The 14,582-nt window shown below is 43.7% G+C and overlaps 1 protein-coding gene across 1 annotated transcript in view; it reads left to right on the top strand.

The window, feature by feature from the left end:
• Positions 1 to 14,533, top strand: part of LOC119158232 (CXADR like membrane protein) — a 44,282-nt gene extending 29,749 nt beyond the window's left edge. Inside the window, exons 2-7 of the mRNA XM_037409923.1 lie at positions 5,372 to 5,529; positions 6,224 to 6,425; positions 7,228 to 7,395; positions 7,768 to 7,890; positions 9,478 to 9,619; positions 11,011 to 14,533. Coding sequence (XP_037265820.1) covers positions 5,372 to 5,529; positions 6,224 to 6,425; positions 7,228 to 7,395; positions 7,768 to 7,890; positions 9,478 to 9,619; positions 11,011 to 11,305 — 1,088 coding nt within the window. The 3' untranslated portion in view covers positions 11,306 to 14,533. The remainder of the gene's footprint in view (positions 1 to 5,371; positions 5,530 to 6,223; positions 6,426 to 7,227; positions 7,396 to 7,767; positions 7,891 to 9,477; positions 9,620 to 11,010) is intronic.
• Positions 14,534 to 14,582: the final 49 nt, after the last annotated feature.

Raw genomic sequence — 14,582 nt, 5'->3', positions numbered from 1 at the left:
ATAAGCCTGAATAATTTTGTGCATATTCTTTGGGCTAATTTAAGTTAAGTACAAGGGTTTTGCATATTTGGATCGTTTAGACTAAAATGGGGTTCAGCCTGCAGTTCTAGCTGAGACCAGCAATAGCATGGGACTAGCGGATGCACCTAGATGTGGGATTTATTTTTTTTTTTCCAACAGCCTACCTGGATTTTGAGAAGAACGTGTGTGTTACTTGGAGGACTACATGACCAAAGCTTCCTTCTGAGAAGGACCCTACTTCCAGATAGTGGAATCACACAGATGTGACAAATACTTTTTAGTATCCCAAGAAGGACTCCAAATCAGACTACAAAATTATTGGTTACACTTGAGAACTTGTCTGCAGGGGACTGTTCTTCTTTTGGAAAGGATGTGATGTGCCTTGACAACAGTGGCTATTCACTGTTCCTGTCACACTTTCACCCAGGCAACATTTTGATATTAATGAACAAAAGCAGATAGAGCACCTATCACAGGTGAAATGGAAATTGTCCAGACAGTGCTATAAACTCTGCGTGTAGAATCCGTTGGAATTCCTGCTTTTGTTGTACCGAAGAAAGCTTTCTTCAGCAGCAGGTTTAAGTCGCTCGCTTCCCGGGTAGCTTCCCCTTTGTGCTAGGACAGGATGTCTTGAGCTGCAGGAAAATTACATGTTGTATTTCAACTCCTCCTTGGACATCAGTGTCTTGGAATAGTCTGTTGCAAATGTAATCTCTGATAAAAAGCCAAAATAAATTATAAAAAGCATAGCTAGAGAATAAACTTCAGAGGTTCCAGGAGCAGCTGAAAATTTTCAAGACCCGTTTTAGGTATTCACATCTTAAATGAACTTTGTGTGGGTATGGTTTGGGCTGAGCCTACAAAGCATTATGGATTTCTTGTACCTCGATTTTCTGAATCTTTTCTAGGCTGTTCCTCCTAATTCCAGCAGTTAAGTGATATAGCACAACCTATTACTTTTTAAAAAGTATAATCTATATTTAGCATTGCTCCCTAATTCAAACCTCCTTCTGAAGCTAATGAAAGATTTAAATCTGGAAGCTCTTCAGCTTTTAGCACATGCATTTGCCTACAAATAAAAATGTCAGCAAAACATTTATTTTCACTTTGATTCTGCTTGTATGTTTATGTATATTTGATGTTGGTGGTATATGTGTGCATTTGTGTATATACATATGCTTGCTATTGGATAGGCACTATCCAATAAACTGAAAATAAACTGAACTTGAGAACAGCAAATATATAAAAGTGTCTGAGATAGTGTTAAGGATTCAGACATGAAAACACAGTTTGGATAGTTGTAGATACACAGTCCCAGTTTGCTCAGCACTTGCTGCGTAGCACAGGAGATGGCTCCTTTCCTCTACACCCATTTCAAAGGGCTGACGTTTCTGAAATTAATGCACATTAAAAATCAGTAGTCCTTTTAAAAATGTTGAAAGGAGTTCTGGGAAATACTTTGACTGGCATCTTTGCATAAGAAAGATGCAGGATATTGTCTACACTTTTTTTTCTTTCAAGTCTGCTATGCACGCAAGGCAGAACAGCCTGTTATTGAGGGCTAAAAATCCGTTTGTGCCCTTCCCCTAATAAATCTGTGCTCGTGCCGTGTGGGTGCTCTCTGTTTAGGTGCGCTACCTTTGGTCTTGTTTAAAATACCTGTTGCTCTGTATTCCTAGGATATGTAAAACCTCGGTGAGGGATGAAGGATAATAATCTTTCTCCCTTGTCTGTGGGGTGTTGGGTGAGTTATTGTCTTCTGAACAATAGAGCAAACATTTCAACATGACGCTGTTCTCCTTCCCCCCCCCCCCCCCCCCCCCATGCAGATCACTGCCTTGCCTGCGGAGTGGCACCCAGTCTGGCACTGCACCCAGCGCTGCTTTTCAGGCCCACGGCCAATGCTTTCAAAATGCTGCAGTTGCAATAAGCTCAGGGTTCCTGCTCCGCAAGAAAAACAAACCAACCCCCTTTCTAAAGTCATGGGACGGACTGAGTAAGGCCTGAGTAAAGCTGGAAGAAGCAATTTTCCAATTGCTTTTTGCTGCACACGGGATGTGGGTGGGGAAGAGGGTTTTCTGGGGGGGTAAGAACTGTGGAGCCTGCATATATGTGGCATTACTGAGCAAGACTCGGATCTGAGTTCTGGGAAAATAATCTATTGTCTTCACCTATTGTCTACTGCCAGCCCTGGCGGCGTTACTCTGAGCAGGCTCTGCCCTCGTGTGGCTGCCAGGCTCTTCGGGGGAAAGGTGCGGAGCCTGCTGAGCACCCATCCAGCAGAGCAAAAGTGCTTGCCAGGAGCCAGCTGCCTTTGCAGTCCAGCCCGGGTAGGTCCTGGCCAGCACATGGGGGTGTCGGTTGCAGCAAGGGGTGCTCCCCGAGCAGGCACTCACCTTTAGTACTCATTGAAATGGACCTTACACAGAGTGAGGGGGAAAAAAAAATGGTAAAAGTACTATGAGCAAAATCTCATTTCTTTGACCTGTTCTTGCTAGGTCTCATCTACGCAACTAAAAACTTCAGGGGGCATTTATTCTTTATTGCATAATAAAAAACTTAAAAGTAGAGGGAATCTGGATATGTTTTCTGGTTCCCTTTTCTTTCTGACACATATACCGTACATTGCAGCATGTACCTAAAGGAGAACTTCCATTTCGTCACTGCTTGCTGCAGTGAGACCCTACCCAAACTATTGAAAAATCTGAGGTTTCTTCACATTGAGCACTCTCTGGATTTTTTTTGTGGGTAATTTTAATTTCCGTAACTGGCACCCTATGTTGGGTACTTCCATGAACTGTTTTCAGCTTCCTTTTGACTTTGCACAGTTATGGATGACTGGAAAGAAAATGAAGTGAGGCTCTTGTCTAGAACACCTGAAAAACTTAGATTACTTTGTGAGTTTGTGGGCATTATTAAAGAACTAATAAGGACTAAAGGGACAAGTTGTCTTTCTTATAAGACAGACATGTCATGGAAAAGTATGCAACGTATGTGACAATCTCGTCATCAGTTCGATGGTGAATCAGCTCCAAATTAGCTCTGATTGCATGTACCTTTGAAAAAATGAAGGGTGTTTAAGAAATTGGCAGTCACTAGCTCACTGGATGTCTCCCTGATCTTACTCCTGTTTAGATGAGTTTATAAGCACAGGGCTCTTTCTCAAATCCAGAGCATGTTTGCTGAGGGCCACAAGAACCAGACCAAGGTGTGAGCTCTTCTATAAACAGTCTGCTCAAGCCAGAGAGGAATGAAAATTATGCTTGTTATACTCCCTCAAAAAGTGATTTATAATCCATGTCAAAGCTTTTAATGTACAACTACATTTTAAAATGTAGAATACCCTGTGAGGTGTGCACAAAACCGCTGTGCTCTGTTGGCCTAGGACGTCGAAATGTTGTAAATGTTATGTGAATGCTCGCTACTGCAGTGCTCAAATTAAACTTATTGATCAGTCATCTAGCGAGTGTCAGCATGTTAATGAAGGCAGCCCGCAGCAATGTGGGCTGTAGGAGAGAGCAGGCGTTCATCTTAGGCAGAATGTATAATTGTATTTGGCAGATGGAGCTTTGAGACTAGCAAATCCAGTGATAAACTGGATTACTTTTCCCTTTAAAGAAAGCAGCTAATGTGGCTGAAAAGGAGCTTTCACTCTCATCAATTCATGCAGAGATCTGTGTAGGGGAGAGCTTAATCCTTTGCAACACTCCGCCTGTCTTAACATTCTGTTTTATGTATGTGCATGCATACAGTAGGAAAAGATCTTTTATAGACGTGCTTGGCAAGTATTGATTAAATATCAGAAGCTCAGGAGCTGAGGGACGGTCAGGCCAACAACTCAGGCAGATCTGAGAATGGGAGCAGGGACAGAATCAACTGTCCAAAACCAGAGTTAGTCCTGAAGAAACAGAACAAAGCTGAGGAAGCGTCATGTTGGATTTAATTTTTTGTGGTTTTTTTTCACTGAAAGGTAAAGGAAAGGGTAAAGATCCGCTGTTTCAATGCAAATACAGGAACAAATTCAGCTCTATGTAACTAGAGCTTCTTATGCTCTTGCCAGTAATCTTGCTATGTCATCAGAGGACTGTGTGTTCAGTCACACATGTGACTTCCTAGTGCTGCCAACTCTCCCAGTTTTCATCAGTTTCACAATAACTGGTCCAAGAAGCAAGATATTTCATCTCACTTCATTTCACAGGAAAAAAATAATGGTTTTAGGCTTTTTTCTTGTAAGCAAAACTTAAGAACAACCTAACTGTGCTCTGATGATTTATATGCAAAAGGCAGATAGCAATTTTGCCCTAGAAATCCCCATGGAAACTTGGTTGGAAAAATTTTTATTTGGTGTCATAGCATACCTGGGGGGACCTTGACCTAAATACCTGACATTTTCCATACCTCTGATCTTTTGGATCAGTTGAGTTTGAACTTAGCATGGCTGAATCCATGTGTTACCAAAAGTTGGAGACGGACAAAGCCAAGAATCGATCTCTTATATATTTTTTTCTCCAGTTTTAATGGGGATGCAGTATACAAAAACTCGGAAATAAATTTGAGTTTCGCAGTGACTAATGAAGGCAGTGCTGGTTGAACATCATGGGGTTTTGCAGCACACTGTCTCCTGGTCCAGGTTTAAGGATTTAGTTAACGTGCGTTTTGGATTTTACTGCCTAACATTTGAAAGGCTCTGCTTCCCTCTCGTGGTTCAGTTTAACAATGTCATCTTTTTTTCTTTTTCTTTTTTTTTTTTTTTTCCCCAAGTCCTAACAGTTTTTTACAATTTATGTGTTTTGAGGTTTCAGTGGGGGGTTTTTTCTGTTGCTATTCAAAGACGCTTCACCAGCCTACTTGTACCATGCCTTTCTTAAGGTTAATTCTCTGGTTCCCGGGCTGGTCTCTTATTTCCAGTGCTGAGATGCACATAACGAACAACATCCAGTTTTAGGGAAGAGACTCCGAGCCTTGTCAGGCTGACACAGGAATCAAACAACGAGCTCTGAGGGGTCTTCTGGGTGGAAATACTGCTTATGAGTTAAGGTAATAAAAGGTGAAGGCAAAACCGAGGAGGTTATCTGAAATGTTGGGTGCATAGAGGATGTGGGTGCGACTTTAGTATTGACAGCTCTGGAGTGTGAAGCCATCTGTTCTTCGTGCTGAAGTATTCGTGTGAAACTAACTGCCTGTGTATGTATAGATGTTCCCTTTCATCAGCTGCAATCTGTCCAGGAAGCCAAACTGTTGGGTTTTCTTTGCTGTGAAGCAAATGAGGAAGAAACCTAAGCTGGGAACACTTGTCAGTGCAGAGATGCGTCCTTAATCCTGCCCCTGACTACCGGCGTCTGTCTTTCAGCTTCCTGTTCTGTTTGGCTGTCCAAAGCTCAGACTGAATTTAAGAGAGTGGCTGAAGAAAACGTGACTTTGCCCTGTCACCACCGCCTGGGCCTCCTGGAGCAGGGCAGCCTGGATATTGAGTGGCTGCTGCACATTTCTGAAACGGTGCAAAAAGCGGTAAGTGCAGCCATGGGTAGCGTCTGCTGAGAAAATCTTCTTATTTCTATGTTGACATCAGCAGCAGCCATTGATTTTAAAAAGGCTTCTGTGATGATCTTTGCAACTTATTCTGATGAAGCAGGCAGCGTTTAGAAAGCACAGCTGACTGACTTAGCGAGATTTATAACGTAAGAAAATGATTTGATAGTCACACATGCTGTATTGGAACAGTTTTCTTTAACTAACACTCTTATGTAGTCAGTCACCATCAACGAAACTTCAGTATTGCCCTTCAGGTTTTCAGAAATGATCTTGGCTTTTGTAGGCCCGGTTCTTGAAACCTTGTTTTCAGGAAAAATATAACAGTTTAGTACTTACAAAAATCAGGTCTGCAGTAACTTAAATTAGCTACCCAAACCCAGCCCAAATTTAAGACTGCTTTTGTATATTGTGGCATAAGCTGACATCTATTCTGACACTAGTATAAATGCTCCCATTATAAATCTCTAGCCTAAATACAGCTGATTAATCAGTTTCAGATTGGAAATCCAGGTTTAATCTTCCACCCTGCCACAGGCTTCCTGTGTGACCCCTGGCAAGTCACGTAGTCACGCAGGATCTTCGCCTGCAGTTCCTGGAAATGCTTTGATTTGGGGTTCCATGTGAAAGTAAAATTACAACCGGCTGATCAGCGACTGTCTCCGCTCCTCAGGTGATCACTTACTCTGGAGGCCGTGTTTATGATGACCTGAACGAGGAACAGAAAGGGCGTGTTTCCTTCACATCCAACTTCCTTGCTGGAGATGCATCCTTACAAATCATATCCCTGCAGTCCAGCGATGCGGGGAAGTACATATGTAAAGTTAAAAATGCTGGGCAGTACGAATGGGCTCGCATCACCCTGAAGGTTGTAGGTAAGGACATTTTATTGTTCTTCCAGAGAAAAAAAAAAGTATCACTAGACTCATTTCCTGGAGAGAGATTTATTTCAGCAGGGTATAAATACACAAAGACATCTTATGATCAGGTTTCACTGTTCATCTCCATATCTGCCTTTGCATTTTTTGGCAAAGGACAGGACACAGGAAGAGCCTAAAGAGCTGTTTTGTGGTAAGTGTAGTTACTTGCAAAATCATACGAACTGTTCTTTCCAAATTATCTATAATTTCATCACACAAACTAGACTGATATTCTAGCTTAGCTGGCCATCACCCCATCCAGATCTCCTGCTGAGGGCTCTGGGTTCATGTCCTAAAACCCCAAACTGATCGAAGTTCGGTAGTGGTGACAAAAAAGCTACCAGGGTTAGCATTTCTCTGCCCTGATTTCAGTCTGTCGGTTGGCTTTTTCACGTACTCATGTACTGCCATGGAAGAAGTGCTGTGGCCCGCCAGGTACTGTGGGGAGAAGGAAGAATTGGAGAGGTAGGAGGAGGGGAAGGATGTTCTCTAAATCATACCTAGAAGAGGAACACAGTGATACAGCACCACTGATGCAAGTATCCATGAGGCAAACTGCCCCAGAGTATTCTAATGTGTCATTTCTATGTCTGAGCCAGCCAGCTCCGCTTCTTAGACTATGAAGCTGCACACAGTTGCAGCTAAAGTCCCCTAACAAACATCACTGCTGTAATTCCTTAATGTATTCCAGAGAAGGCAGCTCTTGGAAGCTGAGCAAATAGGCTGCTGCATTTGCATGAACTGTCTTCTGTTCTAGAAAAACCTTCCAAGCCCAAATGCTGGCTAGAAGGGGAGCTGTTGGAAGGAAAGGAACTGTCCCTGCAGTGCCGTTCTGCCTCTGGCACTGCACCCATCTCCTACCGATGGCAGCGCATAAACGAGGAGGACGAGAGAGCTGAACATCTCCCGCCTACGTCAAGAGTCAGTAAGTCAGGTCATTTCCCCTTCGAGCCCTCAAAGCCTGTTAACCGCCCGCCCACGTGTACGTGCACGTGTGCAGTGACGTGCCAGCTTTTCAAATGGGGATCACTCGGTGGCCGCCATAGCAGTGATACAACGGTTCCTCTCACTAGTGCTGCTGGTCAGTGTGGTGTGCTCCACCCTGAACAAGGAAACGCATGAGGAGTTTGTTTATTGTTTTGCTCAAGGCTGACAAATGGTCTTTTGTGAGGCATCATTGATTGTTCTCGAACGGATTTGATCTGGAAGGTCAATTTGTGCTTCTGTGTCCTATCCACTGATACTGTTTTTTACCCTTTTCTTTAGATTAATCCCAGTGGTGTTTTTCCTGTTTCAGACATTTCTAATCCTGGGCAAGTCCTGCTGAAGAATCTTACGCAGATGAGCACAGGGTTATACCAATGCATTGCCACCAACGAGGCTGGACAAGAAAGTTGTGTTGTCCAGGTGACAGTGCAGCGTAAGTATTGGCACGTAACTCATATTTGCAGCAGCGCATGCGCAACGCCGCTCCACAGCTGTCCCGTCTCAACTGGCAAACTCTGTACCAACCTTTGCCCTTTCACTCTTGAATCACATGGAATAGTTCTTACTTACTGCGCTTTCGGTTTGCACAGCAGCCCTCTGTATAACCTGCAGTGGCAAACACATCATTTGGGCTAAGATGTTTTGGTCTGTTAAAAAATTTGATTTTGAGAAAGGTTAATGAAATATGAGGGGAAAACCAGTGAGTTAGAGATTCCAGAGTCTCCAGCTTTTGGAGTGATTGCATGAGATTAGGCTCAAGTATAAAATCTCCATGTGGACGTTCCATCATTCCAATTCCAAATTATATATTTGTCGCACTTGGGACAGTTAAGCTATCTAAAGGCAGCTGAAAGGCTAACTTTGACATGACATGCAGAATAAAAAGCAGCTTTTGACATAGTTTGGTTTTAATCCCGATTTAATAAATTCTGATCTGAACACCAGAGATTAAAATGAGTATCCTACCTGATTAATCCCATCAAGGGGGTGTGCATGTCCAAATACCTGCGCCCTTTGCATATGCATGCAAGCAAAGGGAGGGGTGTAGCACCAGCATTGATGACAAATCCAATACAGTTCAGGCTTTTATATGCAGCTCTAAGGAGATCAGCAGGAGCTGCAACTGCTGTGATAAGACTGCAAAGAGATAAGTATCTTCTTGGAGATCCCACAGCTTTGGAATTTTTCTGCCCAGCCAGGCCTGAATTAACTTGGAATATGGTCATGTAGCAAAGAAAACCCATTTGCCTCAGGCATCTGAAGTAAAAGCATCCAGGCAGGTTTTATGCCAATTGAACTGAATTGGTTTAAAACCTCACTTTGGTTTGCTAAACCCTCCACAGGGATGAGTCTTAAGGAAACAACTTTCAGCCAAACCCAACCTAATCATTCTTATCAAAAGACGTTGTCACAAAATATCAATTAAGGGCACATATACACTAGGATCTCATTAACTTTGTTAGTTTGGATGAGAAATGCCTTGCATCTGCACAGTATGGTCTTCCTTTCCTCCTTCCTCTCTATCCCCCTCAGGTCACTTTTTTCCCCCAATTGAATAATTCATTCTGCAAGTGGATTATAATCATTTCTGGGTGAGTTGTAGAGGAAAAAAATCCTCATGGGGAAACATTTGTAGTTTAAACACTCTTCTGCCTCTAGGAAACTCTTTGGTGCTTTGTTTTGCATGTGGGTTGTCCTGTCTGTCTCTACTTTCTGTGCTTCAGTGCTCTTAGAGAGGATTTTTGTTCCTCGTTTCAATTCTGACCCATAGCTGAAGGCATAGCACTAGCGATCCCACCCTTCCAGAGGTGAGTACTTTTCTCACTGTTAGCTCAGGTTTAGAAACAAAGCCTGAAGATAAACTGGTTCAACTTCTGCGTGGAGACACTCCCAAATAAGTAGACTAATACATTCTGTTCTGGTTTATCCCCGGTGCTGGAAGTCGTAGTGTGGACTAACATCTGAGCGTATGACCCTAGCGAGAGTTTACAGCCTAATGCATTTGTTTTCTGGATGACAGACGCACAGAACATCGGCATGATCGCTGGAGCGGTGTGTGGTGTGGTAGTGGGACTCTCCCTCCTTCTCCTGGTGGTGAGGCTGACAATAAGGAGGAAAGAAAAGAAGAGATATGAGGAAGAGGAGGCACCAAATGAAATCAGGTGAAGCCTTTTATTTAATCCCCCACCCCCACTTCTTTCAGTTTCATGTCTTTTCACTGTGGTTCTAAGTAACCTAGGTGTAAGTGTCTTAAAAGGTTGTACTAGAAAGCTTTTAAAGTCTCCCTGAAATAAGAGTGACAAATTTCTTGACAGTGTGAAGAAGACTTTCCAGAAAATCAGATAGATGAATGTCTCCGCCCTGACAAATTAGCATAAAGCTTAACAAAATATTTTCTCACATACCTGCAATTTCAACATTCTAAAACATTTGCATAATCCTCTCCAGTACTAAATTCAGCCCACTCGTCAGTCCGCTGTGGTTCTGAGAGGGGTTGGGGTTTTTTTTCTTTTAAATTGCAGTTTCTGTTCAGAATGCTACAAGGCAGACAGGGTCTCAGGGTCTTTCTTGACTGTTCTGAACAGCTGTGCTTCTGGATTTAGCTCAGGGTGAAAAATCCCCCGAGCTGCCGCGTGCAGAGCTGAGAAGCCTCACCCTGAGCGGGCCGTACCGAGGACGCTGACCCAGGTTCTCTGAACTCATCTGTTATGTGTGTGTGAGGTCTGCCACCTAACTCCTCTAAGCAGAGATCTGTCTCTAGCCAGTTGAGCCTAAACTTCCCAGGAAGGAAAGCACTGGAAAAAGATATTTCCAGGGATGATGTTTGGTGGCTTCTGCCCACGAAGAAACCCCTTGCCTTGTTCCATCCTTATGTCTATTTGTAAAACTGCCTGCCCTCGTAAGATATCTATGTACCATTAAGCATCTCTACAATCCAGTCAGCAGCTGATTGCTCTGCCTGATGGTCAGGTTGCCAGCAAGAAGGAGTCACTGCTGATTTCCTCCCTTTTTCCTGTTCTCCTTGCTTTCCAGTCTTACATGCCTTCTTAGTTTGAGCTTCAGCCTCTTGTATCACCTTTTCACGCATGACTGTTACCTCCCCTCTCTCTGGGCCTGGTTCTTGCGCTTCTTTCACTACTCACTTTTTTTTTTTTTTTTTTTTTTTAACTAGAGGAACTGGTTTCAGCTAGTCCTGTCTAGGTTGTTTAGCACTGTGAGTAAGGATTTCTGAGCACACAGTTCTATCTGAACTGTTTGCACTGATACTTGGCACACAGACCTCCAAGCCACACAAAAAGAGCCATCGTGTGCCGCATATATTCCAAACCCATTTGACCAATACCTCTGCAGAGCAACAGGGAGCTCCATCCACGAAGTTACATAGCGCAGAATTCAGAAAACCGTGTACCTTGCTCAAACTGCTGGACAAATACAGCCTGGCAATTTGCAGTTTTGATAAGCAAGTGCTTATTGCAGCAGCAGCTCACTCTGGTAAAACGTGTAAGTGTTTCTGTTCTCGTGATATTTAAGCCCTGTCATCTGTTTATTGCAGAGAAGATGCGGAGGCACCCAAGGCCCATCTCGTCAAGCCCAGTTCCTCTTCGTCTGGTTCCAGGAGCTCACGCTCAGGTTCCTCCTCAACCAGGTCGACAGCCAACAGTGCCTCTCGCAGCCAACGGACTTTGTCAACGGAAGCTACTCCCCACCTAACCCCTCCCCAGTACAACCAGAGGGAGATGGAAGGAAAAGAAATGGAGCCAAAGAAAGTCGACTACACTAACCTGATGAAAATGGGAGCCACGCTGGTCATGGTGCCTGCCCAGAGCCGAGCGTTCCAGACCGTGTGACGGCTCCCCAGCCATCTGGAGACTCCTGCTGTCCAGAAACACGTCACATACCACCAGCCACATAGGAGTTGTTAGATTAGTTATCTTCCTGGTCAGCTTAATTTTGATCACTTGTGATTATTCACACCACAAGAAGCCCTCCCACTCAGCTCTTTCTTACATCTTCCAGCACTGACATTCTGATACAGAATTTTTTTTTTTTTTTTTTTTAAGAAAGACACATTTGAGGGAAAAGGGAGCCTTCTTTTTAAATTATTTTTTTGGAAATGGAACACTGAGAATTTCAAAACTACAACAGCTAAGCGCTGTAAAAATGAAATGAAGCCAAACCTCAGGAATTTTTAAAAGGGATCAATGGAGACATAAAGATGCATAATATTCCAGAGAGGTTTTGTGGGGAGGGAAGAGTCCTTTGTAGTGGTTTTGGAGAACTCTCTCAAAGATGCATTGTCCTATCTGAAGATCTTCAGGCAGACTCTCTGCTGAGGGTAGCCTGGTGTTCAACCTCAAAGGGAACGGACAGATGCTTGATGTTTTCTGCATTCAGTCTTCTAGTGAAACACTTTTGGAGGCTGTAACTAAAGTGGAAATCAAAGGATCACTCAAAAAGGTCAAGAGGTGCAGCAGTAAGGCATGTATCTGAACTAACCTCTGTACTAAAGAGAAAGAGCAGTTTATGTCAAGGAAACAGAGGTGCTTTAATTGCCAGAATAAACTTAATGAGGTACCTGGGGAGGATGTGGCCAGGAGCCTGACTCTGCTTTTATGGTCAGCACCACAAAGCCACAGTAACTCCACTGGAGTGGCATCTGTGGCAAACGAGCCTTAGTGTGGTGAGAACTGGGCACTAAATCCAGAATGAAGGCAGTACCTGAAAAAGTGAGGGCCACTAATCTACCAAAAAGCCTGGATGAAGCATTTGAAGACATCTTTGCTATTGCCAGGCTGTGAATTCACCAGTTTTGGGGTGAGGGATGCTGTAGAGGCCTTAGGGAGAGCCCTTCCCAAGACTGAACAGTTTCTTGAGCTGACCTTCAGGCTTGCAGGTAAGCCTGGAGGATAGTGACAGAGCATGTAGCGAGGAAAATACTCGCTAAGGTAAAAAGGGACAGGTATGCAAGCACGGTGCTGTTTCCATTAGAAAATACTTGTGTGCGTTGTCCCATTTATAGACTAAATGCTGGGCCACATGCTATTGTCAAGGCTTAAACCTTAGTAAGACTCTTAGAAAATTGCAAGAATCATAAAAATATTTCCTGTGATTAAATAAACCAGAATAAATATTTCCAAGGAATATAAAGTCTTACACTTCAAGTTGAAGGCCGATAGTAAACGATGGGAGAAAGGAACAGGCTTCCTCGGGAGGCAGATGTGTAACTGTCATTTATGTTTTCCTCTGAAGGACTTGGCACTACTACACACAAGACACGGTGCTTGTAGGTTCTAGATTCCTGTGTTCTTGGACTGATGATTTTCTATTAAAAAAAGAGGTGGGTTTGTTTTTTTTATTATTATTTGAAGAAAGGAAGGCTTTCTCCAATTTGTGGAATGGGTCTATGGGAGACGGATCAGCACAGAAGAACCACAGATCTATAATTCTTTCACTCCAAGGACTGTCATTAATCTCCTTTTCTGACTGACCCAAAATTCTAGCTTCTTTGCTTGAGGTCTTAGACAATCAGACCAAAGCCAAGCCCTGCTTGGGCTACTTCCATATGGGAAATAGTTTTCAAACTTGCCCTATGTTATCCAAGAATTTCTCTTTCTAGGAGCAGTCACACGTTTTCAGCACATGTATCAAAACTTCACTTGCTCTCTCTACCCCAGAGTCAACCCAGCCACCCTTGGCAGGACAAGTACTGATCTGTTGTGCAGGGAAGGCAGTCCTGAGTCCTAGATTTAAACAAAGGAGACATCTGGTATTAGGTGTTTGATAAGCTTCTGCTTTCGTGACAGCTGGTGGTGTTGGATACCATCTCATTTTACCTACACGGTTTCCCTGGATGTTCCAGAGGCACGTTCCTGGATCAGCTGTGCTTTGGTGGATTTGGCAGTGGCTGTCACTGCTTGGAAGCAGCAGCTGTAAGTGTCTGTGGCTCCTCTGCAGTTGCTCTTTCCCTGGATGCTGAAGGCTTAGGCACTCCAAAGCACCTACAAGGTACTCCAGAGCCAGGAAGGTCCCGAAGAGCAGGAGCAGGACTGCTGAAGTAGTTTGTGGCTTCATCTACGGTTGCTTATTGTGCTTAATGTTATGTGTTGCGTCTGAGGATACTTACTCTGTGCGTATAAAAACAGGAGTGCTTTTCCCCATAAAGAATACCCGCCTTAGCAAGCAGAAGCTCATTACCACAAAATAAGGGTAACAATTCAAACGGTTGAGCTGGTTACAGTCTGAGTCCCAAATGCTGCAGGCTAGCTTTGAGTCACTGGCCAGACTTGTAATTAGCTACAATTGGGATCCTCTGTTGACAGGCTAGAGGCCACTTGCTGCTGGCTAGGAGAATCTGCCCAGCCTGCTCCTGGCAGGCTCTTTCCTGAAGGCCCCTGAGAACAGGCTGCAGGACAAGCAGCAGTGGCAGCCTTCTCCTGGTCTCCACTCTCCCGGAGCAGAGAAGTCACTCCTTGTCATACGAGCTGCCTAATTGCATGGGATGAGGTTTATGGACCTTGGTGCAAAGAATTTGGAAGCAATTGCTGAAGCCTGGTGTGTGAGTTCATTCCTGGCTGTTCCAAGCCCCGTTGGGAAGCAGACAGTGTATACGCCTGCTGTCTGGGCAGGTACAGGCTGCCCTGCATACAAACGGTGTCAGAAAAAGCACCGTGGCCATCTCCTGCCGTGGAACAAAGATGCAAAGGTGTGTGTGGCCCTGGGTAGAAAATGTGGGCACTGCGGTGATTTAAAATCACTAAGAAATGCTTTTTGGTGGTGCTTTTCAGTCCACACGTCAGTGATCTCACAGGTGAACACAAAGTGAATTGAGCACTTCAGTCGCTAGCGTGAAGCCCAAAGGGAAAAGTTCACTACTCAAAGGAAATATGAAAAAGATAATTCCAAAGGTATTCTTTTTTCAAAGGGACACTTTTCTGAGCTCCGGATGATACTATTAGGAGTTGCACAACAGAAGCAAATAAACCATAAGCCAAACTCTATTTTGTAAAATAGTGTACTTAAAGCATTTACTGTCATATACCAGTTATTACTAGTGTGATTAAATGCATACAACGTTATGTAGTTTGCTTTTGTTTCTCAACAGCTAAACTAAGCTTACATCTCTTC

Source organism: Falco rusticolus, chromosome 16 (assembly GCF_015220075.1).
Source record: "Falco rusticolus isolate bFalRus1 chromosome 16, bFalRus1.pri, whole genome shotgun sequence".
NCBI classification, from domain to species: domain Eukaryota; kingdom Metazoa; phylum Chordata; class Aves; order Falconiformes; family Falconidae; genus Falco; species Falco rusticolus.
This window is presented reverse-complemented; position numbering and strand designations above follow the sequence as displayed.